Raw genomic sequence first — 24,297 nt, forward strand, 5'->3', positions numbered from 1 at the left:
TCACTTTCTTCACCTACCACCCAAAGGCTCACTCAAAACTGTAGACGTGGTTTTTAGTATATTCACAAGAGTTTTCAGCTAGCAATCAAAGAGCATTTTCTTCACCCCAAAAAGAGACCCCATGCCTTAAACCCATCGCCTCCAGCCCAAGGCAATCACCAGCTTGTTGTTTAGCCCCTCAGTTGTGTCTGACTCATTGTGACCCCATGAACTGTAGCCTGTCAGGCTCCTCCGCCCATGGGATTCTCCAGGTAGGACCTTGCTCATCCTTTAGTGTTTCATGATGATAAGCAGTTCCGCCTCTGCACGCAATCACAGTGTAGGGCTTGCTCCCCACACCCACCAAGCAAAATCTCCCAACACCAGCTGGGCGTCCTGCAAATCAGCTCAGTGCTGACACTATCCCACAGGTTGAGGACTCAGCCCCACAAAACTGACCCCCTCCCGCCTGCCACCCGCACTTCAGACGCCAGTCACAAGCCCCCGGTTGTTACCTGTGCTTCTGACCAACCAGCTATAAGTCAGATGTTCCCAAGACCCCATCCTCGAGTTGGATTAACTTGCTAGATCAGGTCACAGAATGCAGAGAAACGTGCCTGCTGCTGGTTTCTTCTAGGATGTCACTCAGGAACAGGAGAAGGGAGAGGAGCACAAGGCAGGAAGTGGGGAAGGAGCCCAGCGCTTCCGTGCCCTGCCCAGAGAGCCTTCCTCACCCGCTCTCTTCACTTTCAGACTGTAAGTGAGATCAGGGCAGCTTGTGTGTGCAGACCATCAGGCAAGCAAAGCCCTTCTGAAAAGCCCTTCAGGACGCCGGCGGTCTAGGGATGAACCCACAGCAAGTGTGGCTGCAGTTTTATCTAATGGCTTCAAAGGGCCGGACTTGTTCCAAGACTTGATGCGAACTCCCTTATTCCTACCACGTATTTGCAAAGGATTGTGCCCAGTTCCGTCGATGTGGAATCTGAGTCACTTCGAATTGAAGCCACGTGCTCTCGGGCCCAGGTAGAACGGTGGCGCGTGGGTCTACAAATAGGGTCGTCCTGAGGGCAGCCGGAGCTCGCAGGGGCAGGGGAGACAGAGCCCAAAGGCCGGACAGGTGATGAGATGCCGGTCTGGTGCTGAACCATCCACTTGAGGGGTGGGCATCTTTCCCTCCCCGCCCTGGAGCGGCCCCTCGCCGCCATCCCGCCCGGCACACAGGGGACCTGTGTCGCGCCTTCACCGGGCAGCGAGAAGCGGCGCCTTAACCTGGGGGCACAAAGGGGATACCTCGAAGCCAGGCGGAGCCCAGCGTCCAGAGGTGAGGACCGAGGCTGCGGGGCGGGGCGGGCCTCAGGCTACAAGCCTACACTTCCTCCTCCTCCCTTTCTGCCCTGACCTGTGGCCTCACGTCGGACTGGGAGAGGGGAATTCTTGCGTGTAAAGTCCAGCAGGTGGAGGGACACCTGGGTCCCTCGGCAGCGTCCACAGACATGACCGGGGCTGGCGGGGGCCTCCGGGCCTGGGGGAGCCTGCTGCTGCTGGTGAGTCCCCCAGACCCCGGGTCCGAGGGGAAGGGATGCTGGGGTCCGAGAACGCTGGCCCCGTGGGAGGCGGGGCTTACCCTTCTCTGGGCTTCTGGATTGGGAGAGGTTCCTAGGGAGGCTTACATACACCTGGTCTCTCAAGATCCTGCTGTGTCTGCTGCGGAAGTAAACGCTGGTTATTGGCAAGACTCAGGTATTTTATAAAGAGAAGGGAGTCAGGCCCAGGTTCTCCCCCCTCAGACCCGGGAGTCCAGGCCCCCATCCCCTCCTCCCTCAGACCCAAGACTTCCAGATGCTCAGCCCTTTCTCTCTGAAACCCAGGGGTGCAGACCCCCAGCCCCTCGTCCCTCAGATTGCGGGGTCCAGGCCCCAGCCTCCTCCCTCAGATTGGGTGACAGTTTCCTGGTTCCCAGCCTCAATCTCTTCCTTCATTCTCAGTCTGTTGATCCCTGCCCTTAATCTTCCAAGGCCATATTTTTCAGGAAGTGAAACCATTCAGTTTATCTCAGCACCTTATGCTTGAAGCCAACCCCAGCCCCTGGGTCCCTGGAGTCCTGTCCCTGCCTCACCACCCCCCCAACCCCACCCCCAACACACACACCCAGAGCAGACAAGGGAAGGTCGTGGGGCTGACCTTTGTCGGGGCCCAGCCTTGGGGAGGAGGTGCGGTGCCCTGTTCCTGCCCTCTGGGAGCACTGACTCACAGGGGCCAGGGGCACTCGGGGAGGGTCACTGGCTGGCCGTCTCACCTGAGGTGAAGCGAGGTGAGCCTCAGAGTCTGATTCTCCCCTCTGGGCTGTCTCCAGGGCCTGTGCAGCTGGACAGGGGCCAGGGCGGCAGGTGAGTGACCCCTGCCTGAGTTCACAGCCCACACAAAGCCACCGCACCTCGACGCCCATGAGCTTTGTGGTGGTGGGGGGGGGGGGTGTCTCCATGGAGAACAAAGTGGCCAAGGCAGGTGCCCATGGGAACGGTCCTTTCTGGACATGGGGCAGGAGTGGGGGTGGTAGAAGGGACAGGACTCCCCGGCTCGCACCAGACCCTCCTTCCCAGCCCTCAGCCCCCAGCCTCTGCCAGGAAGCTGGCTGTGTAGGCCTGGGCCAGCATTGTTGCAGAAATCCTACCGGAAAGCGAAGCTCTAGGCCCTCGTCACTCGAGTGTGGTCTGTGCATGGGCAGCGGCCCCTGAGAGCTGACTGTGCGTGCAGAGCCTCCGTCCCACCCCGGGCCCTTGAGTCAGAACCCGACTGGAAGGAGAGACCCGGGGATGCATGTGCACGCTGAGGCTCAGGAGGCACTGATCAGGACCAAGCGCCCACATCTGTCTTCCGGCCTGTCACTGAGGCAGGCCTGGGAGCTCACCCTGAGGGTCAGACACACCCAGTGACTCTCTCCCCCCTGCTCCCCTGTTCACTCCAAATCCTTCTTCCTGACGTCTCAGCCCCCAACCCCATCAGGAACCTGACTGTGCAGGCTCAGAACAGCAGCTCCATCACCCTGAGCTGGAAGGCGCCTCAAGGCCCTGAGCCTGAGTACTACTGGGTCCAGTGGACTGATGACGGTAATACAACTGGGTCTCAAAGCACAGCAAATACCAGCTTCACGGCGGAAGGACTTGAAGCCGGGACGTTCTACGAGTTCTCTGTGAACGCAGTAAAAAATGGACTCAATAGCTCCTGGGTGGCTCTCAATGCCAGCACAGGTGAGAGGCAGCTGCTGTCCGTATTGTTTTTGTTTGTTTTAATGGGAGGTGACAGATGGTGGTGGAGAGCTGACAGGAGGACGTGGCACCCTCCCTCGCCCAGGGTCCCTTTGGGCCACAACGAGCAGGCAGTGAAGAAAGAATACGTGCCCTACAAGAAGAGAAGCCAGCACAGAGAGGAGCCTGCACACTGCAGCGGAGAGTAGACCCCACTCGCTGCAAAGAGGGAAAACCTGCTCGCAGCCACGGAGACCCAGGGCCACCACCACGATTAGCTAGTTTATTAATTACAGTGGTGCCAGTGGCAAAGAACCCACCTGCCAGTGCGGGATACACGAGAGATGCGGGTTCCACCCCTGGGTCGGGAAGATCCCCTGGAGAAGGAAATGGCAACCCACTCCAGTATTCTTGCCTGGGAAATTCCATGGACAGAGGAGCCTGGTGGGCTACAGTCCACAGGGTCACAGAGTCGGACGCGACTTGAGCACACACGTGAGACACACACGCACAGACCAGAAAGACCAGAGTCAACAGCTCCATCTGGAAAGTTGATATGTCTGGAAGTGAGAAGGTTCTGTCCCTGGGGCGGCTTGTGACAGACAGTGTAGGGTATGGTGATGGGTGGGGCTCAGGGCTGTAGACCCTGGACAGAGGGCCTGAGCGATCCCGGACCCCCACCTCTGGCCACATTTCTGTGGTCCACACTCCTTAGCAAGTAGACTCCTTCCCACGCCTAGGCACTCCCACTTTGCTTTCAGGAGGAAGAGACTGGGGCACCATGGGTGTGCGGTGGAGGGGAGGGGTCCTTGGGGATCCAGCCCCTTCAGTCTCTATCCTCACTTCTCAGCTCCCAGCGAGGTTATAGCCCTACAGAAGCAAAATCAGACCAACAGCTTCATCACCCTGAAGTGGGAGGCTCCTGCAGACCCACAGCCCCAGTTCTATGTATACTGGGTCCACTGGGCCAGCAGAGGACATCTCCAGAGGAAGCAAGGTCCCCAAGGACACCAGGACAACCAGACGGGCAGGACCAATGGGACTCGCTATACGGTGGAGGCGCTCGTGCCCGGGACTTGGTACAGCTTCAACGTGTGGGCTGAGAGCAACCGTGTACACGGTTACAAACAGAGCCTCAATGCGTCCACGGGTGAGATGAGGCTCACTTTAACCTGGTGTGGGGCTTAGGTCGGGCCTGGGGACAGTGAGAGGTGAGTGGACTCCAAATCCCATCAGCCCATGGGGTCATGATGTCATGTGTTGCAGTGACACAGAGAGTCAAAGGGCTCATGGGAGTTGTAGTCTGTGGAGACCTGTGGCCTGTCCCTGTGTGGACAACAGAGAATGAGGGGTGAAGAGGTATTCTGGTTCCGGGGACGGAAAGGAGGCGCTGGTTCTCAGAGAATTGGCCTGACTGGTGGGGAGCAGGGCAGTGGGAAGTCCCCCCGGATGGAGCCTCCTGACACCTCTCATCCTGCACACAGCCCCAGATCCTGCCAACATCACCTCCTGTGTCATCACCTCCGGGGGCCACGAGGTCATCCTGGCCTGGTCCTGCCCTCAGGGAGGCTACGAGGCCTTTGAACTGGAGGTTGGGGGGCAGCTGGGCCCCCAGAACAACTCCTCCTGCGGGGAAGCCGTGAAGGTGTCGTTACTCAGGCCGGCTCAGTCCTACTCAGCCACCGTCACGACCGTCTGGGATGAAATGAGGGCCCCGTCTGCCTCGGTGGTCTGCCACGTGGAGAGCGGGCGCACGGGTGAGTGGGGTCCCAGGGAAGGGGAACTCGTGGCCTTCCCCACCCCTTCAGGCCCTGCTCTGAGGCAGGCCCACCCGCCCAGGGGGTCCTCTCCGCTTGTGTTTTCTTTGCTGCTTTCTTTAAAACAGCTCTGTTGAGACGTGATTCCTATAACATATGACAGTTCATCCACTGAAAGGGTACACCCCGCTGGCTGCTGCATATTCGCAGTATTTGCAGCAATCGTCGCCATTGGTTTTATTTATTTATTTATTTATTTAAGTTTTTTATTTTTTTAATTTTAAAATCTTTAATTCTTACATGTGTTCCCAAACATGAACCCCCCTCCCACCTCCCTCCCCATAACATCTCTGTGGGTCATCCCCATGCACCAGCCCCAAGCATGCTGTATCCTGCGTCAGACATAGACTAGCGATTCAATTCTTACATGATAGTATACATGATAGAATGCCATTCTCCCAAATCATCCCACCCTCTCCCTCTCCCTCTGAGTCCAAAAGCCTGTTATACACAGCTGTGTCTTTTTTCCTGTCTTGCATACAGGGTTGTCATTGCCATCTTTCTAAATTCCATATATATGTGTTAGTATACTGTATTGGTGTTTTTCTTTCTGGCTTACTTCACTCTGTATAATCGGCTCCAGTTTCGTCCATCTCATCAGAACTGATTCAAATGAATTCTTTTTAACGGCTGAGTAATACTCCATTGTGTATATGTACCACAGCTTTCTTTTCCATTCATCTGCTGATGGACCTCTAGGTTGTTTCCATGTCCTGGCTATTATAAACAGTGCTGCGATGAACATTGGGGTACATGTGTCTCTTTCAATTCTGGTTTCCTCGGTGTGTATGCCCAGCAGTGGGATTGCTGGGTCATAAGGCAGTTCTATTTGCAATTTTTTAAGGAATCTCCACACTGTTCTCCATAGTGGCTGTACTAGTTTGCATTCCCACCAACAGTGTAGGACGGTTCCCTTTTCTCCACACCCTCTCCAGCATTTATTGCTTGCAGATTTTTGGATCGCAGCCATTCTGACTGGTGTGAAGTGGTACCTCATTGTGGTTTTGATTTGCATTTCTCTGATAATGAGTGATGTTGAGCATCTTTTCATGTGTTTGTTAGCCATCCGTATGTCTTCTTTGGAGAAATGTCTATTTAGTTCTTTGGCCCATTTTTTGATTGGGTTGTTTATTTTTCTGGAATTGAGCTGCATAAGTTGCTTGTATATTTTTGAGATTAGTTGTTTGTCAGTTGCTTCATTTGCTATTATTTTCTCCCATTCAGAAGGCTGTCTTTTCACCTTGCTGATATTTTCCTTTGTTGTGCAGAAAAATATGGAACGCTTCACGAATTTGCGTGTCATCCTTGCACAGGGGCCATGCTAATCTTCTCTGTATCATTCCAATTTTAGTATATGTGCTGCCGAAGCGAGCACTGCCATTGGTTTTAGAATGTTTTCATCATCCCATAAAGAAAAGAAAAGTTGTCCCCTTAAGCCTTGTTGTTGTTCGGTCGCTCAGTCATGTCTGACTCTTTGTGACCCCATGAACCTCAGCACGCCAGGCCTCCCTGTCCGTCACCAACTCCCAGAGTTTATCCAGATTCATGTCCATCGACTGTGGTGATGCCATCCAACCATCTCATCCTCTGTCGTCCCCCTCTCCTCTTGCCCTCAATCTTTCCCAGCATCAGGGGCTTTTCCAGTGAGTTGGCTCTTCGCATCAGGTGGCCAAACTATTGCAGCTTCAGCTTCAACATCAATCCTTCCAATGAATACTCAGGGTTGATTTCCTTTAGGATGGACTGGTTTGCTCTCCTTGCTGTTCACAGGACTCTCAAGAGTCTCCTTTAAGGCTGTTACCCCCCGACTTCCCCAGCCCCCCGCCGTCACCCCCGACTTCCCCAGCCTCCCACCGTCACCCCCGACTTCCCAGTCCTCCACCAACCAGCCGTTGACGATCTCTAATCGACACCTGTCTCTCTAGATTTGCCTCTTATGGATCTTTCCTAGAAATACAGTCACACAGTATGTGGTCCTTTGTGACTGGTTTCTCTCACTTAGTGTAATGATTTTGAGGCTCATCCAGTGTTCTAATGTGTATCAGTGCTTCGTTGCTTTTTAAAAAATTAATTATTTGCTTTTGGCTGTGCTGGGTCTTGTTCGCTGCAAGGGTTTTTCTCCAGTTGTGGAGGGGTGGGGCTCCTCTCCAGCTGGGGTGCGCCAGTTTCTCGCAGCGGTGGTATCTCTTGTTGCTGAGCACAGGCCCCAGGGCGTGCGGGCTTCAGGAGCTGTGGTGCACGGGCTCAGGAGTTGCAGCTCCCGGGCTCTGGAGCACAGGCTCAGTAGTCGTGGCGCATGGGCTTAGTTGCTTCGAGGACTGTGGAATCTTCCCGGACCAGGGATTGAACCTGTGTCCCCCAGAGTCTTACCACGGAGCCCCCAGGGAAGGCCCCGAGCAAGTGATGACTTTCGATCAGCAACTCGGGAACTAAGAGGCTGTGGGGCAAGGTTAGGTCAGTGGGCAGTGTGGGGGGGCGTTCTCCTCTTCCTCCTCTGGCCTCGAGTCTACCCCGTGGGCCTCTGATCTGAGTCTGGGGGGCTCAGGACAGCAGGAACGCAGTGCCAGGCTCTAACAGCCCCCACCCCGCCTTCCCCAGGGGTCATCGCCGGCGCCGTGCTCAGCGTCCTCCTGTTACTCGTCCTGGTGGGCCTGCTGCTCTTCTTCCTGAAGAGGAGGCGAGACTCCAACACACAGGGCTCACGGGGCACCTGGAGGGCGGCCCGGGGGACAGACGGGGACCCCTGCTCCAGCCTCATTCCTGATCCTTTTCCTCCCCTTGTCCTTTTCCCAGGCATAGACAGAGGGAGAAGAAGCCCGCACCCAAGGATCTGGAGATCAGGTGAGCGGGTCTGGGGAGCGCCAGAGACTCGCTGTCGGGTCAAATCCATCTGGCCACCGGACAGGTCAGAGGGCAGGATCAGGGGACCCACCTGCAGGGGCCATCATGCCTCCACCGCTGCCCGCTCCCTAAGCGCTCTGGGCCGGTGGCTACGGAACTGCTTTCAGCCTCCGCTCTGGGACCCCCGCTCATTCATCCAACAGTGCGACCACCGAACCCCCATAAAGCATCAGGCACTGTTGTAGGAAACAGCGACGGAAACAAAGATTCCTGCCCTTGTGGCGCTTATGTTCCAACACAGGGACTTCCCTGCTGGTCCAGGGGTTGGAACTCCAGGCTTCCACTGCAGGGCACATGGGTTAGACCCCTCATTGGGGATCTAAGATCCTTCAAGCCTCGAGGCACAACGAAAAGCAAACACACGAGCACACAGGAAGCAGAACAAGTTGATGAAGGCCATGATGGTTACGTGGAGACAAATAAAGCGAGAGATAGGGCTAACAAGAGTAGGGGAATATTTTAAATAGGGTGTCCAGGAGAAGCCTCACTAACCAGATGACTAAGAGAAAGCCATTTGAGGACAGACTTGAAGCAAATGAGGGGAAGAGCCCTGTGCCCACCTGGGAAAAGACATTCCAGGCGGAGGCCCCGAAGCAGTCACCCTCTTGGGGTGTTGGGAGAACGAGGCATGTCTCTGAGGCTGAGCAGAGTGTGGGTGAAGGGAGGCGGGTAGGAAGTGAGGTTGGAGAGGTACCAGATGGGATCAGATAAGAATGAAGACTGCATTTTATCCGGAGATCAGAGTGTTTGGAAGCTTTTGAATAGACCCCTGATACAGTTAAGAAGCAAAGGTAAAAAGCAGGGAAGCAGCAAAATGTGTTTAATAATACAGACATCGTTAAGTCTCAGAGCAGGAAATGGTTAGAGGGAATCAGATTGAAGATGTCATCTGAGTGTTTAAACAGCAGATCTGGTTAAAGATTGGATGTGTTGGTGTGGAACTCAGAGAGGGCTCAAGAGTGACCCCAAGGCATTTAGCCTGAGCCCCAGGAAGGCTGGAATCGCCATGACTTGAGGCAGAATGTCTATGGTGGGGGCAGGTTTGAGGGAAAAGTGTCAGGAGCTCAGTGGTGGACACATTGAGTTTGAAATGCTTGTTGGATGTGCGAGTGAACAAGCCATTGGATAAAGTTCTGCAGTTCAGGAGAACATTTGTGCAAATATCTTCACTCTGGGCCAGTCGTCATTAAATCTCTATGTTAGAACAGTCCCCAGGGATTAACAGAGGAGCGTCAGGGCAAGGAGTTAAGGAAAGCTGGGAGGCCAGCTGTGAGGTTGTTCAGTTGCTCAGTGGACTCTGTCACCCAGTGGACTGCAGCACGCCAGGCTCCCCTGTCCTTCACTATATCCAAGAGCTTGCTCAAACTCATGTCCATCGAGTCGGTGATGCCATCCAACCATCTCATCCTCTGTCGTCCCCTTCTCCTCCTGCCTTCAGTCTTTCCCAGCATCAGGGTCTTTTCCAACGAGTCAGCTCTTCACATCAGGTGGCCAAAGTATTGGAGCTTCAGCTTCAGCATCAGTCCTTCTAGTGAATATTCAGGGTTGATTTCCTTTAGGATGGACTGGTTTGATCCCCTTGCTGTCCAAGGGGCTCGTGGGCACAAAAAGAAAGAGGGGATGGCCACCAGAGGTGGGTGCCTGAGGGGGAGTAAGTACAGGTATCGAGGCGATGATGCCCAGTTTCTCCTTCGCCGTAGAATCTGTCCTGGCCAGCATCCCGCCCCAGTCACCCTCTGACCTCTCCCCTCCCTACCCTGTGTCCCTTACACTGCCCCTGCGACAAATCTCTGCACCCACTGGATTCCAAGTCTGGTCCCGCCTACATGTCGAGCATTTTGCCATCCTCAACCTCCGTGCCTCGCAGGTGGAGATTCCTGGAGCTGGTGGGAAACAGGTCTGAAGCTCAGGACGGGGAGAAGTGGGGACTGGAGATTTAGAAACTGTAGACGAAGGTGAAGCTACAGAAGTGGTCAAACCCTATGAGAAGCGTGTGTCCAGTGAGAAAGGGGGAGTCGAGGATGAACTCCCGGGAACGCCCCCCTTTTAGGATGGATGGAGGGTGAGGGGCCCACCGACGAGGAGGAGCAGCAGCAGCCAGAGAGGCCGGTGGTGGTGCCAAGCAGGAGAGGGTGCTCAGAAGAGGGTGGATCCAGAAAAAACCAAAGTGCTGTCAGAGGCTGCGGAGCACTGACTCAGAGGATGGCCTGAGGGGCAGCCTTTGGAAGTGCAGATAAGGAGGCAAATCAGACTTTGAAACAGTTCTTGTTCCCCTGGAGTCGCGGTGCAAACACCAGGCCGGTGACGGGTGGGAAGGAAGCAGAGAACTGGCCTGCCGAGAAGACTGAAGGCAAAGGCATGTTTTCATCCATCGCATTGTTGTGTATGTAGGTATGATGGGGCCACTGGATCCGAAGACAGACACTGTTCAGAGGCAGTTTACTGCACTCACAGATCCCAGCGAGCAGTTACACGTTGCACCAGGCAGGGCCACGCAGACACACACCCAGGGTCGGCTGGGAGGTGGGGGGACCCCTGAGGAAGAGGCTGTATCCTGGTTTTCATGGGGACAAGTGGGCAATGCACGCCAAACAGGTTGAACTGGAATCACCTCAGTGAATCCCGAGGGCTGTTCCCTGTTGCTGGTGGCGATCTGAGCAGACAGCCCAGAGTGTGTGATCCTGAAAGGGGCGGTGGTGAGGGTGTGCAATTTCGTCAGCTCGTCAGGAAGGAGAACTGGGGAACTCTCCCTGGCGTCCGGTTCACCGCCAGGGCCAGGTTCAGTCCAGGCTCGGGGATCTCCCGCAGGCCACGCAGCTCGGCCAAATGAATAAATAAAAATGAAAAAGTGTAAAAATCAACCAAAAACCAATTACATTAGAAAAAAAAAAAAACAAGAAAAAACAAAACGAGAACTGAACTGGTGAGCCTCCAGCCAGGGACTCACAACTGAGTCTGGACTGACTGTACTTACAGCATTGCAAGGGGAGGGGCAGAAACACCAGCTCGAAGGACGCTTGTTTGTTTGTTTGTTTTTGTCTATGCCGGGTCTTAGTTGCCCTGCAGGCTTCTCTCCAGTTGCAGAGCGCAGGCTTCTCACGCGCTGACTTCTCTTGTTGCCGGGCACCAGGGATCGAACCTGTGTCCTCTGCCTTGGCAGGTGGATTCTTTACCACTGAGCCACTAGGGAAGCCCCAGAGGATTACCTTTTTCAGTACGAAAGTGAGAGTAGCGTGCTCACACTCAAACGGGAAAAGGGAAGAACAGGGAGTTGGGGCCTAGAGATGGGCAGTGGCCCTAAAGGGCTGAAGGAGCACCTCTCCCTCTTTCTGAGTCAAAACGACTCCCAAGGGACTTCCCTGGGGGGCCAGCGGTTAAGACTGTGCTCCCGATGCAGGGGGCCTGGCTTCGATCCCTCCTCAGGGAACTTGATACCACGTGTCACAGGTTAAGACCCAACACAGCCAAAAAACAAATTCTGATCGTGGTAAAAAATACATGAGCTATAGCTCACCACTGCAGACCATTTTTAAGTGCCTGGTTCAGTGGCACGAAGTCCACGCCCATTGTCGTGCAACTGGCACTGCCATCTACCCGTAAAACTCTTAAAACAGAACAAAACACGGCTTTGTTTATTTAGGCCACGCTGCAGGCCTTGCAGGATCTTAGTTCCCCAGTCGGGGATCAAACTGGCACCCTTGGCAGTGAAAGCCTGGAGTCCTAACCGTTGCACTGCCGGGGGAATTCCCTGTAGAGCTCTCTTCACCCGGCAGAAACGAAACTCTGTACCCAGTAAGCACTAACTCCCAATTTCCCCTGTCTCCCCAGCCCCTGGAAACCCCCTTCTGCTTTCTGGTTGTATGAGTTTGATGACTAGCTGCCTCATATAGGTGGGAATCGTATTTGTGCTCTTGTGACCGGCCCATTTCACCCAGCATCAGGCCCTCATGCTCCTCCATGGTGCCTTATGGGTCAGAATTTCCCTCCTTCTTAAGGATGAATAATATTCCGCTGTATACACAGAGCACATCTTCTTGGTCCATTCACCTGTCACCAGGCACGCGGTTTCTGTCACTTTTTAGCTACTGTGAATAATGCAGCTATGAACACGGGTGTACAAATACCTGAGACATTGCTTTCAATTCTTTTGGGTGCATACCCGCCAACAGATTTGATGAATGAGAAACAAAATCGGTAATTTGAAAAGACGTCTGCACCTCCCATGTTCATAGCAGCAGTATCCACCATAGCTAGGATATGGTAACAACCTAGATGTCCATCAGTGGATGAATGAACAAAGAAGATAACATACAGACAATGGAATATTACTGAGCCATAAAAAAGGAATGAAATGATGCCATTTGTGACACCGTGGACGGACCTTTAGGGCATTATGCTAAGTGAGATTAGTCAGAGGAGGACAAATACTGTGTGATATCACTGACGTGGAATCATAAAAACGGTTGAGGGAATTCCCTGCTGGTCCAGGGGTTAGAACTCAGTGCTTTTATTGCCAGAGGCTTGGGTTCAGCCCATGGTCAGGGAACTAAGATCCTGCAAGCTTTGTGGCACAGTCAAAAAATATATATATATATTTTTAAAAATAGAACCGCAGACTCATAGATACAGATAATACACTGGTGGGTGCCAGAGGCAGAGAGTGACTTGGGTGAAGGAGGATAAAAGGTCCAAACTTCCAATTATAAGATAAGTAAGTCCTGGGGGAGGTGCAAAAAAGAAAAGCAAAACCCCCTCCTTTTATCCCAAGAACGGGCGGTTAAAGGCGGTTCAAAGACTCACCCCTCTCCGCCCCGCAGGTTCCCAGGGGACATCCTGGCGGAAGACTTTGCGGAGCACGTCTGGAGAAACGAGAGGGACAGCAACTATGGCTTTGCCGAGGAGTACCAGGTGGGGTGAGCCGGCCCCGCGCGGCCACCAGCCCCTCCCGCCCCTGCGGGGCTGAGCGGAAGCAGGCATGCCCAGCTGGGTGGCTCACAGAAATCCCCAGCCACCATCGGCCACCTTTTTGACTCACACTGGTGTCGGGTAGCCGGGTCCCTTCTCTCCCGCCTGCCCCCAGCCCGGGCCTTTTCCTCCCAGTAGCCGTCTCAGACGCCCCCAGGGGACGGTAGGCACAGGAGTCCTATCTCTGTGGGTGCTGCAGAACTCCCGGGGGCACGGGGTGAGTGGGGTGGCGCCACGCGGCTGGCCCCGGGTGGGGCTGGGCCGAGGAAACCCAGCGCCCGTGCACCCGCCCCTTCCTCCGCCCCCAGCAACTGGCCCTGGAGGACCACGGCCAGTCCCAGATGGTGGCCTCAGCCCCAGAGAACAGCGCCAAGAACCGCTACAGGAACGTGCTGCCCTGTGAGTCTCGAGTCTCCGGCGTTCTCGCCTGCGACGTCGTCCTAACACCCTCGTCCCTGGCTCCCCTCGAGAGACAAAGCTCCTGCCCCCGTGAGCGGGGAGCCCCTCGGCCGGCTCCTCCCGACGGGGTCCCTCGCCCCATCCCAGCTCCCTGTGTCCGCCCGTCCCCGCCTTCCCCTCTTTCCCCGCTCCCTCCGCTTCGCTAATGCCGGCGTCTCCCCTTAGACGACTGGTCCCGAGTGCCCCTGGGGGCCCTCCTCGGACAGCCGGGCTCTGAGTACATCAACGCCAGCTTCATCCCCGTAAGGCTGGGGTCAGCCTGGGCTCGGGAGCCTCGGAAGGTAAGGGCCGGGGGCAGGGGGGCCCTGACCCTCCTGCCTCCCTCCAGGGTCTCTGGAGTTCCCGGGAGTTCATTGCGGCCCAGGGCCCCCTGCCGCAGACCGTGGGCGACTTCTGGCGCCTGGTCTGGGAGCAGCAGAGCCACACCCTGGTCATGCTGACCAACTGCGTGGAGTCCGGCCGGGTGAGGGGAGCCCCGGGCCCCCCCCCCGGGGGGGGCGCCCTCCAGACTGCAGCCTGTGATCCTGCCCCAGACACCGGTCCCGGGGTGGACCCTGGCCCAACCTCGGGGGTTCCCAGCACGACCCCACCCCTTCCGCCTGCCCCAGCCCACCCACTGGGCCTGCTATGGGGTGAAGCTGCTCTGGAAGACCTGAGGAAGGGGCAGTCTGGCTGGGGTGGCTCTCCACTTGGTTCCCGGGCCGGGGCCGCGTCCCCGATGCTGAAACCCAGAGCCACCCGCGGGGGTGCTCTGGGCGAGGTTCTCCGCAGCCTCCTGTAGTCTGACCCACCCATCTCCCCCCAGGTGAAGTGTGAGCATTACTGGCCTCTGGACGCCCAGCCCTGCACCCACGGGCACCTGCAGGTGACGCTGGTGGGGGAGGAGGTGGCGGAGAACTGGGCGGTCCGGAACCTGAAGCTCCGCCATGTAAGCCCCGCCCCCCTCGACTGGCAGTTCCTCCCCCGCGGCGGCCCCTCCCCAGAGCTCCCCCGGAAGTCGCGGTTTCCGTCGCTCCCACCCGGGACCTCCGTGTGCCCCAGCGGTGCCCCCCCCCCCCATCAGAGACAGGCCCCGGACTGGGTCCCCTCGACCCCTGCCCCTAGGTACAACAGCAGAAGACTTTGCCCGTGCGTCAGTTCCACTACGTGACCTGGCCAGACCACGGCGTGCCCCACTCCCCAGACCCCTTGCTGGCCTTCTGGAGGATGCTCCGGCAGTGGCTGGACGAGACGGTGGGGGGCGGGCCTCCGATCGTGCACTGCAGGTGAGGAGGGGCCGGACCCCCGCCCTGCGCCTCGGAATCCGGCCCCTCGGGTCCTTAGGGGACTTGCGGAGGAGGCGGAGGAGACCAGGAAGGCATGCAGGAGATGGAGACAGGAGGTGAAGGCGTGGTGGTGCAGGTTGCGAATGAGGATGAAGATGAAGGGATGGGAAAGGAGGGAGAAGAAAGAAAGAAAAAGAAAGAAAGGAGGCGTCATGGGTAGGGAGGAACAGGTGAAGGACAAGAGGAGGAAACGACCAGAGGTCTTAAGAAACGTTTAAAACACCTCCTTGGGGAAACTCCGGGTGGTCCAGTTGTTAGGACACAGTGTTTTCACCGCCAAGAGCCGGGTTCATTCCCTGGTTGGGGAGCTAAGGCCCCACAAGTCTCACCACTTGGCAACAACAATAATAATACTAAAATAAAAATGGTTCATTTTATATTTAAAGAAAATTGACTTACTTGGGAGCTCAGCTGCTCTGTATGAACCCCCCAGCTGGTCACTTACTAGCCGAGTGTCCTGGGACAGTGGACTTCACCTCACTCAGCCACATTGCCCTCTCTGTAGCTGACAGTCCCTGCTTCTGAGGGCTGGGAGAAGTGCACAGAGGACATGAGGCTCCCAGAACGGGACCTCACAGATGGAACTATGTGCAGTCATTAGTTATTACTTCCTACTTACGCAACCCCCACTTACACCGTAGCCTCCAGAATAGCCCCGCTAAACACCTGACCTCTGGGTACTCCAAAGACGGAGCTCTCCAGTCAGCGGGGGCTCCCGGCGCCCCCGTGGCCTGACGCCTCCTTGTCCCTGCCTAGCGCTGGCGTGGGCCGCACGGGCACCCTCATTGCCCTGGATGTGCTGCTGCGGCAGCTGGAGTGCCAGGGTCTCGTGGGGCCCTTTGGCTACGTGAAGAAGATGCGGGAGAGCCGCCCGCTGATGGTGCAGACTGAGGTGAGGGGGGTCCCCGGGCCGGGCGGGCGGGCAGGCAGAGCTGGCCGAGGCTCAGGAGGGTGCCCCCCGCCCTGCTCTGTCCCCAGGCCCAGTACGTCTTCCTGCACCAGTGCATCCTCCGGTTTCTGCAACAGTCAGCCACAGTGCGGGCTCAGGAGGGGGCCACCTACGAGAACCTGCTGATGGAGAATGTAGCTGCTACAGAGGCCTAAGCTGTGGGAGGGCTGAGACCCCTGACCTTCTAGACACAGACTCTGCACCCCTGCTTCAGCCCAGATGCCTGGGCCCCGGGACAGCTGAGGGCTGGGGTCCCAGACCCCCGGGCCCTGAAGGAAGAGAGGGGACCGGCAGCCTAGATTCCTACTTCCTGGAGAGGGGGCGAGCCCAGATCCTGGATTTCCAGTTCCTTGAAGAAGGAGAGGGATGGGGGTCCAGGAGTCTCTTGGTATTTGTTTGAGGCAGGAGAAGGCAGGGTCTCAAGGAAACAAGCTGAATTTTGAGGAAGAAAGGAAGTAACGAGGCTCCAGAATTCTGGTCACCTGAGGAACAAGGGTGAGCAGAGACCTGCCCACCTTTTACTCCAGAAACCAAATCAGTCTTCAAGAATCTGAGGTTTCCCCTTACCCTGCCGCCTGTACATATTTTTTTCTTTTATCCCATAACTTATTAAATCACTATTTTCCCCAGAGACACCTGTCCCCACGGTGGATTTCTGGGTCTGGAAATAATATTGGGGTGGGTTCCTGATGTATAGGTACTGAGGCAAACCTCCCAGGAGGGTAGCTACAGGGATTCACAGTTGGCACCTGAAAATGTAGGTTTGGGCAGTTGAGTCTCTCCGAGAAGGCCCAGGGTGTGGGCAGTGTGGGCTCCGTGCCCTGAGCTAGGAGCATGGAGGCTTGCCTTCTGGGCCTGGCCCTAGGGGAACTTAGAGGGTGGAGTGAAGCCGATTTGCTGGTGAATTTCAGGCTTAGTCTCCTGTCTGGATATCTGAATACCCTGGCCTCCAGAGAGGGCCTTCTGGGTCCTAGAACCCGGTATCTGGCGCCCGGTTCTCTGGGCAGCTGCGGAGTCTGAGGTGGAGAGAAGCGGACTGGATGCCAGGATGGCTAGACTAGAAGGCAGAAAATCCTCGGGACCAGGATAAATATCCGTGGGCGTTCTGGTGGTTCCAGGCTCGGGGTCTAGACGAGGGGTGGGGCGGCCTCTCCACTTACGGAACACGCACGCGCGCGCGCGTACACACACACACACACACACACACACACAGGCTCTCTCACACTCATACACGGAGGCGCACACGCGCACACACCGGGGTGGCTCCATTCGGCCGCGCCCCCGCCCCGCAGCGCTCTGCGATCAGCACCGGGGACAGCGCCAGTCACCCGCGTGCGGGGGCGGGGTCCGGGCGGGGCCGGCGCCTCTGTGTCTCTCCGGAGGGTCCCGTCTAGCTGCCGCACAGGTAGGAGCCGCTGGGACCCCTCCCCAAGCTCCATCTTCATTCCCATCCGTAGAGAGATGCAGCGTGTGTGTGTGTGTGTGTGTGTGTGTGTGTGTGTGTGGTGGAGGGGCTACCTGGGGAGACCAACAGATGGAGGGGGAGGGCTGGAGCCTGAGTTGGAGAGAATGGGACTTAGAGACAGGCGTGGAGACAAAGAGCCACAAGGAAGGGAGGCGCAGGCCGGGGAGAGGGTGCAAGACCTTGGTAGACAGGGACCAGACAACAGGCAGAAGCCAGCTAATCCAGACGGGGGAGCGGCGAGAAGCCGGTGGGGAGATGGACAGAAATAGGGAAGGCGTCGGTTTGGAGAATGGAGGCCCAGGCGGTCACGAGGACAGGTGTGAAGACAGAGCTCGGGGCGCGCGGGCGAGACAAACAGGCTGAAAATGATGTGGGGGCCCAGCCAAGGCAGCAGGGCAGACGCTCGCCGCCCACATTCCCCGCAGGAGTGGGAGACGGAGGGCAGCCTGAGTCTTCACGTCCCGTTCCGGGGCAGGTGTGGAGGGAGGAGCCAGCTGCGGGCGCGAGCGCGGACCGGCAAAGCCGCGTCCTCCCCAGCTCCGCTTGTCTCGGGTGTCAGGGTCTGGGGTCCCAGGCGGAACAGGGCTCTGAAGCCGCTAGCCCCGCCGGGACTCCGCTTGTGTGCGTAAGCCCCGCCCGTTGTCTTAGCAACAGGCCGTTGCCGAGGCAACCAGCACTCCCTTCACCCCGCCCGAGCCGAGCCAGCCGTTGCTCTGGGCAACCTGGTGCGCCGGTTCCCACGCCCGTCTTCGCCCACGACTGATTCAGGCCCCGGGGAAGGGCAAGAAAGGAGCAGAAGTCATCGGGACTGGATTCCTAGGGGGCCTAAAGGGAGGGGGCGTCCCTTTGGACGGGAACGTGCTCCCGGAACCCACGCCTAGCCTCCGCTCTCCGTAGCAGGAAGGCTGAAACCACAACTCCCAGCATGCCTCGCGGTAGTCGATCGGTTCCTACACGGCCCCCGCCCAGAGGGCCGATGGGAGTTGTAGTTCTTTCTTGCTCAGCGGGCTCAGTGGACTCACAGGGTGGGTGTGGGGGGCTAGGGCGTCTGGGTGCCTCCGCAGGAAAAACCATAAGACCTCGTCGTCATGTTCCCGGAGCCTCCAACACCCGGGCCTCCAGCGCCCGACACGCCTCCTGACTCGAGTCGCATCAGCCACGGCCCCGGTGAGCGAGACCTGGGCGGAGTGGAGGGAAAGCCTCGTCGGGATTCTCGGGGGCGGGATCCGGATCGGGTGTTTTCAGGCTGGTGGGCTGGAAAATGCGGGTGAGGTCATAGTAGGAATCCTGGATTGGAATCTAAATGAAATGAATAAGGAACGGGTTTGCAAGAAAATGAAAACCCACATCAAGGGTGTGGAATGGAATGGAACCTTGGATTGGTGAACTGGAAGGTCCACCTCTCCCTTCTTTTAAACATAGGGAGACTCGGGGAGAGGTTAAACCTCCTTAAAGCACAGGGGTTGAGCGGAAAAATTAGAATGAGGGTAGAAGAGGAGGTAGAACTAATAAGCAAGAAAATCCAGACGGTGTCAGCCTGCCGTAAGGCTTCAGTTTCATATACGAGATGAGCTGGAAGGAAAACATGGGAATAAAATGGAATGGACATGGCTGGAGGGAAAACAAGGCCAGGATTTCAGCTAGCACATGGTCCATGCAGGTCTGAATGACCAGGTTGCTTCTCGGGGCCTCAGTGTTTGCTGTTTTCATGCCCTCTGCAGTGCCCCCCTGGGCTCTGGCCACCATCGTGCTGGTCTCAGGCCTCCTCATCTTCAGCTGCTGTTTCTGTCTCTACCGGAAGCGTTGTCGGAGGCGGATGGGCAAGAAGAGCCAGGCCCAAGCCCAGGTTCACCTTCAGGAAGTGAAGGAGCTGGGCCGGAGCTACATAGACAAGGTGTGGCCTGACCCAGTCCCTCAGCCCTGGCCATTTCTGCACCCATGCTCCTCTCAATGGCCCAGCAGCTCCCCTGTGTGTCGAGCCCTAAAGTGGATCTGGGGACCTGGAGGTGAACCAGACATTCACAAGAACCTCCAATCAGATGGGGAAGTCAGACATTCACACAGACATTCACGACACAGGGCAGTACGTGCCACATTAGAGGCAGTATGGGGCATATGGGAGCACAGAGAAACCGACCAGCTGACAGCCCGGAGGGTCTGAGAAGGCTTCCCGGAGGTGACTTCTGTGTTGAGACCCAGAAGGACTCAGTTAACTGAGAGCAGAGAGAATGACATTCTACCTCAAAGGAAGAGCACGTGCTGAGGCCTGGAATCCAGATTATGAGGGATGTTTGGAGAACAAACTCAGTTTTCACAATAGCTGGGATATAGCATAAACGTATACTGTGCTCTAGGCTTCCCAGGTGGCGCCAGTGGTAAAGAACCTGTCTGTCAATGCAGGAGACATAAGAGACATGGGTTTGATCCCTGGGTTGAGAAGATCCCCTGGAGGAGGGCACAGCAACCCACTCCAGTATTCTTGCCTGGAGAATCCCGTGGATGGAGGAGCCTGATGGGCTACAGTCCATGGGGTCACAAAGAGTCAGATACAACTGAATCGACTTAGCACACACGCATATATTCTGTGCTTGAGGGTGAGGCTTCCAGAGAGCTCAGTGGTATCCACGTAATGAAGGGAACTGGGAGCCACAGAAGTTTTGAGCGAGAAAGGGACAAGGTCACATGGGCTTTAAGATGAATCCCCTGGAGCCCACGTGGAGGACAGATCTGGAGGACAAGGAGACACAGGAGGAGGTTGGAGGGCAGTCCGGAGAGGTTGACGCAAACATGAGTAGGAAGAGGCCATTGGCATGGAAAGCCACAGGTTCAGGTATCTGAGCATTATACCTCCGAATGCAGAGCAGAATGAGGCTCTCCTGGGAGCCAGAGAGTCCGAGGTTTCCAACCCAGAGTAACCGGCTCTGTGACCTTGAGAAATTGACTGTCTGTCTCTGAGCCTCGAGGCCGTAGTCCGTGACTAGTGTTTCCTCTCCTCCCTTTTCAACAGATAGCTGTTATAATGATCACCCGTAAGGGATGCCCTTTAGGGTCCTGGTGCCCAGTCTCCAGCCCTCTCTCCTAAAGCCGGTAGCTCCAAACCCCGTCAGCATCAGAATCACTTTGGGTCCTTGTTGAAATGCAAGTCCTGGATCTTGCGCCACTTACTGAGTCAGAATCTCGGAAGAGAAGGGATTCTACCACACTACTATGCACATTACATCTAGAAAATCAGTGACTAGAAGTCTTCTGACTTCGTTGTGCTAGTTTAGAATGGCAAGTATGCACTATATATGCCATTTTCCCTCCAAGTTTTTCCATCCAGGATCACTAATCAACGTGGCAATTTGGACCATCACCCCAATACATCCATTAACGTGTGAACTATAATCTGCATCCATCCCGTAGGCAGAGAGACACTGTCAGCGCTTGTCCTTTTAGTCTAGGCATGACAAACACACTGCATGTGCGTCACCGCATCTATGTGCTACCGGTAGCAGATATCTCTAATCAAACACTGACCAGCATACCACCATGTGTGTTGCCATGGCGCGTCTCCGCCTGTGGCAGACATCACTAGTCAAACACCGACTCGGCTTAGCTTGCAAATGTTCAGGTTTAGCCAGAGGGTTCTGTGAGTCTCCCTTGGCTTCTGGGCCTGGAGGACACCACAGTCAGGGGAGGAGTTCACCTGCCCTTGCCCCTGGCTCCCTAAGGTGCAGCCAGAAGTGGAGGAGCTGGAGCCGACGCCTTCGGGACCAGGGCAGCAGGTGGCTGAGAAGAATGAACTAGGACGACTGCAGTACTCACTGGACTATGACTTCCAGACTGGCCAGGTGGGTGTGGAGGTAGAGGGAAGCTTTGAACGGGAGGGCACCAGGAGTTCTAGTGCCTTTTTGGAGGAGGCTTCAGAAGGGAAGCTGAGACTAGGGTCCTCTCATCACTGTCCAGCTGCTGGTGGGCATCGTGCAAGCTGAGGGACTGGCAGCCTTGGACATAGGCGGCTCCTCTGACCCCTACGTGCGGGTCTACCTGCTGCCAGACAAACGGAGGCGGCACGAGACCAGGGTGCATCGGCAGACGCTGAACCCTCACTTTGGGGAGACTTTTGCCTTCAAGGTGAGCTCGTGGCCTCAGGGCTCCGCGCCCAGCAGCCCGTCCCCAGTCTGGAACACTGGCGCCACAGTCCCTTCAGCTTTTACTGGTGGCAGCTGCCACCAGCCCTGTGGACTATTCCACTGGACCCTGTGCTGTCCCTTCGAGAGCAGTGCTGGCCCCTGGGCTGTCCCATTTGGGCTCCATGGACACCCCCGACTCTTCCTTTGGCCCCCCACTGCCCCTACTCACCGCTTTCCACGTGGATGTGCGGCGCCTCACTTTGTGCTTTCTCTGCGCCCGCCCCTCACCCAGGTCCCCTACGTGGAGCTGGGGGGCCGGGTCCTGGTCATGGCGGTGTACGACTTCGACCGCTTCTCCCGCAACGACGCCATCGGGGAGGTGCGAGTTCCCATGAGCTCCGTGGACTTGGGGCGGCCCGTGCTGGCCTGGCGCGAGCTGCAGGCGGCACCTCGCGAGGAGGTGAGCGCTCGTGGCCACGCCCCCACGGCTGGGCCCTCCCACCCCAGACCCGGGCCAATCAGCACAGGCGTCCGGGTGGGGGCGGGCCTCGCCCCGGACCGTACCATTCCGAGCAGAGGGGGCGGGAAGGAAGGTCGCAGAGGGGCTGCGGGAGGAGCCCGGGCTCCGGGGACCGGTCCTTCTTCCTCTCTCAGCAGGAGAAACTAGGAGACATCTGCTTCTCTCTCCGCTATGTCCCCACGGCCGGGAAGCTCACCGTCATCGTCCTGGAGGCCAAAAACCTGAAGAAGATGGACGTGGGGGGGCTGTCAGGTGCGCGGAAGCCGCAAACGACTTCGGTGCTGGGCGGAGCCGGGTCTCAGACTCAGGCTCCCGCAGTTTCTGGGTCCCCGAAGGTCTCACCGGGGAGAGGAAGGTCCAGGCTGCCGTGAACGATTTAGATTCGATTTGGGCACAGAGAGAGGGGGGCCTGAGGGGGGCCTGAGGGGTCTGTGGGCTGTCTCTATGTTGCTCCGAAGAGCCTCGGGCATTCTCCCTGGATTCAGCAGAGTGAGGGGAGCTATAAGATTCCTCCTCCCTCCCCCCAGATCCGTATGTCAAGGTCCACCTGCTGCAGGGCGGCAAAAAGGTGCGGAAGAAGAAAACCACCATCAAGAAGAACACTCTGAACCCCTATTACAACGAGGCCTTCAGCTTTGAGGTGCCCTGTGACCAGGTCCAGGTGAGGGCACAACTATCCACCGCCCCTGCCAGAGCAGCCTTTCCCCTGAGCCCCAGGCCCTTAGAAATGCCCGTTGCTAAGGGAGGAGAGCCTCCTTAGCAGCCCCCAGGAGCCAGGTCTTCGGGGTCTAATTATGTTCTCAGTCTCAGTTTCCCCCATGAGGACCAGGAAGCCCCGCCCACCCAAGCAAGACTGGATGCCCAGCACCCGTAGGTGCTCTGGTTCCTGAGAAAAAGAGACCCGCAACCCTAAGGCCAGGCCCACCCACCCATTTAACAGTCTTGAAGATGTGCCCCCATTAGGACCCTGCACCCTAAGGAACCTTTGAGCAACAGAGGTCCTTAGGGTTTATCTGCTTTAAAACCTGGTCGCAGGAAGACTCCAGTACACTCCTGTAACCATCCAGCAGGGCCCTCACCCCCTCCCTCTCCAAGCTCCAGATGAAGCCTTAGCCCAGGCACCTATGGAACTCAGGAAGGGGGTCTCCTTAGCAATGATAACTGAGTCCCTCCGTGTGCGTCCTTACCCCACTTTCTGTCTCCTCTTCCTCCCCTGCCCACCCCAGAAGGTGCAGGTGGAGCTGACTGTGCTGGACTACGACAAGCTGGGCAAGAACGAGGCCATCGGGAGGGTAGCCGTAGGGGCAGCGGCCGGGGGGGCTGGCCTGCGGCACTGGGCAGACATGCTGGCCAACCCCCGGCGGCCCATTGCCCAGTGGCACTCACTGCGACCCCCTGACCGAGTGAGACCTCCGCCGGCACCCTGATGCCCACCCTCAAGCCCCTGCCCCCAGGCCCCTGCCCAAAGCCACGCCCATGCCCACCTTTAAGGCCAACACCCCCCACTCTACCCGTTCCTGCCTTCTCCCCCATTATGCCAATCATGGTAACTTACCAACTACCCCGATACAGCACATACCCAGAAGCCCCAGGGGCCCCTGGGGAAAGGGAGGCAGTCTGGCCTCCCCCCACCCCAGGGTCCCGCCCTCTGCTTTGACAATCAGTGATCCCTTGGCTCCCAATGCCCTTTCCTGCACAGGATCACCCACTCCTGTCCCCAGTCTGATTCCTACACCACTCCTGGGACCAAATAAACACTCAGCAACTTTAATGGCCTGCACCGATGCTCCTTGATGGGGGTGTGCAGGGGTGGGGGCTGGGAACCCAAGAGGGGCCCTCCAGGGGTGGGATCACACAAGGACGAGGACAGGGCTGCCCATCCTGGAAATACACACGGAAACTCACCCACCCACTCACCCACCCCTTCATCCATCCACCCTGTCACCAACCCACTCTCCCATTCACTTCTTCATCGGTTCATTCACTCAGCCCTCAAAGCTTCAGTTTCCTCATCTGAAAAAATCATGATAATGGTAATACCTACTGCATGTTTGCTCTGAGGAGTCAGTGAGAATTCACTTAGTTATTCATGAATTTTTCTGCTCCCTTGCCCATGATTTATGTAGATTTTCATACCCATATTTCCCTCCCTTCCTTTTTCCCCTTCCTTTCATCATCTGGGGTGCAGTTTCAGCCTCTGGTCAGGGAACTAAGATCTCAGAAGGCATGTGGCATCAGTGAGTCAGTTCAGTGGCTCAGTCGTGTCTGACTCTTTGGGACCCCATGGACCGCAGCCTGCCAGGCGTCCCTGTCCATCACCAACTCCCGAAGCCTACTCAAACTCATCTCCATCGAGTCAGTGATGCCATCCAACCATCTCATCCCCTGTCTTCCCCTTCTTCTTCCACCTTCAATCTTTCCCAGCATCAGGGTCTTTTCCAATGAGTCAGTTCTTCACATCAGGTGGCCAAAATGCCCGCCCCCCCAAAAAAAGACACAGCCAAGAGCCAGATCATATAGGTGCTAGGAGATAAACCTAAGGCGCTGGGATTGTGTG

General features: G+C 56.8%; 2 protein-coding genes and 1 non-coding gene across 3 annotated transcripts; 2 read left to right on the forward strand and 1 right to left on the reverse strand.

Annotated features, from left to right (window-relative positions):
* The first annotated feature begins 1,472 nt into the window (after window positions 1-1,472).
* Window positions 1,473-15,795, forward strand: PTPRH (protein tyrosine phosphatase receptor type H). The gene is made up of 17 exons (XM_052656882.1): window positions 1,473-1,523; window positions 2,333-2,366; window positions 2,967-3,227; window positions 4,075-4,374; window positions 4,709-4,981; window positions 7,640-7,718; window positions 7,835-7,882; window positions 9,659-9,828; window positions 9,993-10,047; window positions 12,760-12,850; window positions 13,216-13,306; window positions 13,532-13,608; window positions 13,695-13,829; window positions 14,172-14,294; window positions 14,471-14,631; window positions 15,448-15,583; window positions 15,670-15,795. Exons 1-17 carry the CDS (start codon window positions 1,473-1,475, stop codon window positions 15,793-15,795), a joined length of 2,211 nt encoding a protein of 736 aa, XP_052512842.1.
* On the reverse strand, window positions 6,310-6,416 carry LOC128064244 (U6 spliceosomal RNA). Its single transcript, XR_008200961.1, has one exon. It is a non-coding gene; the product is annotated as a U6 spliceosomal RNA (small nuclear RNA).
* Window positions 15,796-18,155: 2,360 nt separating the features above from the next.
* Window positions 18,156-23,428, forward strand: SYT5 (synaptotagmin 5). The gene is made up of 8 exons (XM_052656169.1): window positions 18,156-18,272; window positions 18,827-18,999; window positions 20,819-20,938; window positions 21,054-21,221; window positions 21,513-21,680; window positions 21,878-21,992; window positions 22,268-22,401; window positions 22,967-23,428. Exons 1-8 carry the CDS (start codon window positions 18,194-18,196, stop codon window positions 23,165-23,167), a joined length of 1,158 nt encoding a protein of 385 aa, XP_052512129.1. The 5' UTR covers window positions 18,156-18,193; the 3' UTR covers window positions 23,168-23,428.
* The last annotated feature ends 869 nt before the right edge of the window (window positions 23,429-24,297 follow it).

Source organism: Budorcas taxicolor, chromosome 18 (genome assembly GCF_023091745.1).
Source record: "Budorcas taxicolor isolate Tak-1 chromosome 18, Takin1.1, whole genome shotgun sequence".
Classification (NCBI taxonomy): Eukaryota; Metazoa; Chordata; class Mammalia; order Artiodactyla; family Bovidae; genus Budorcas; species Budorcas taxicolor.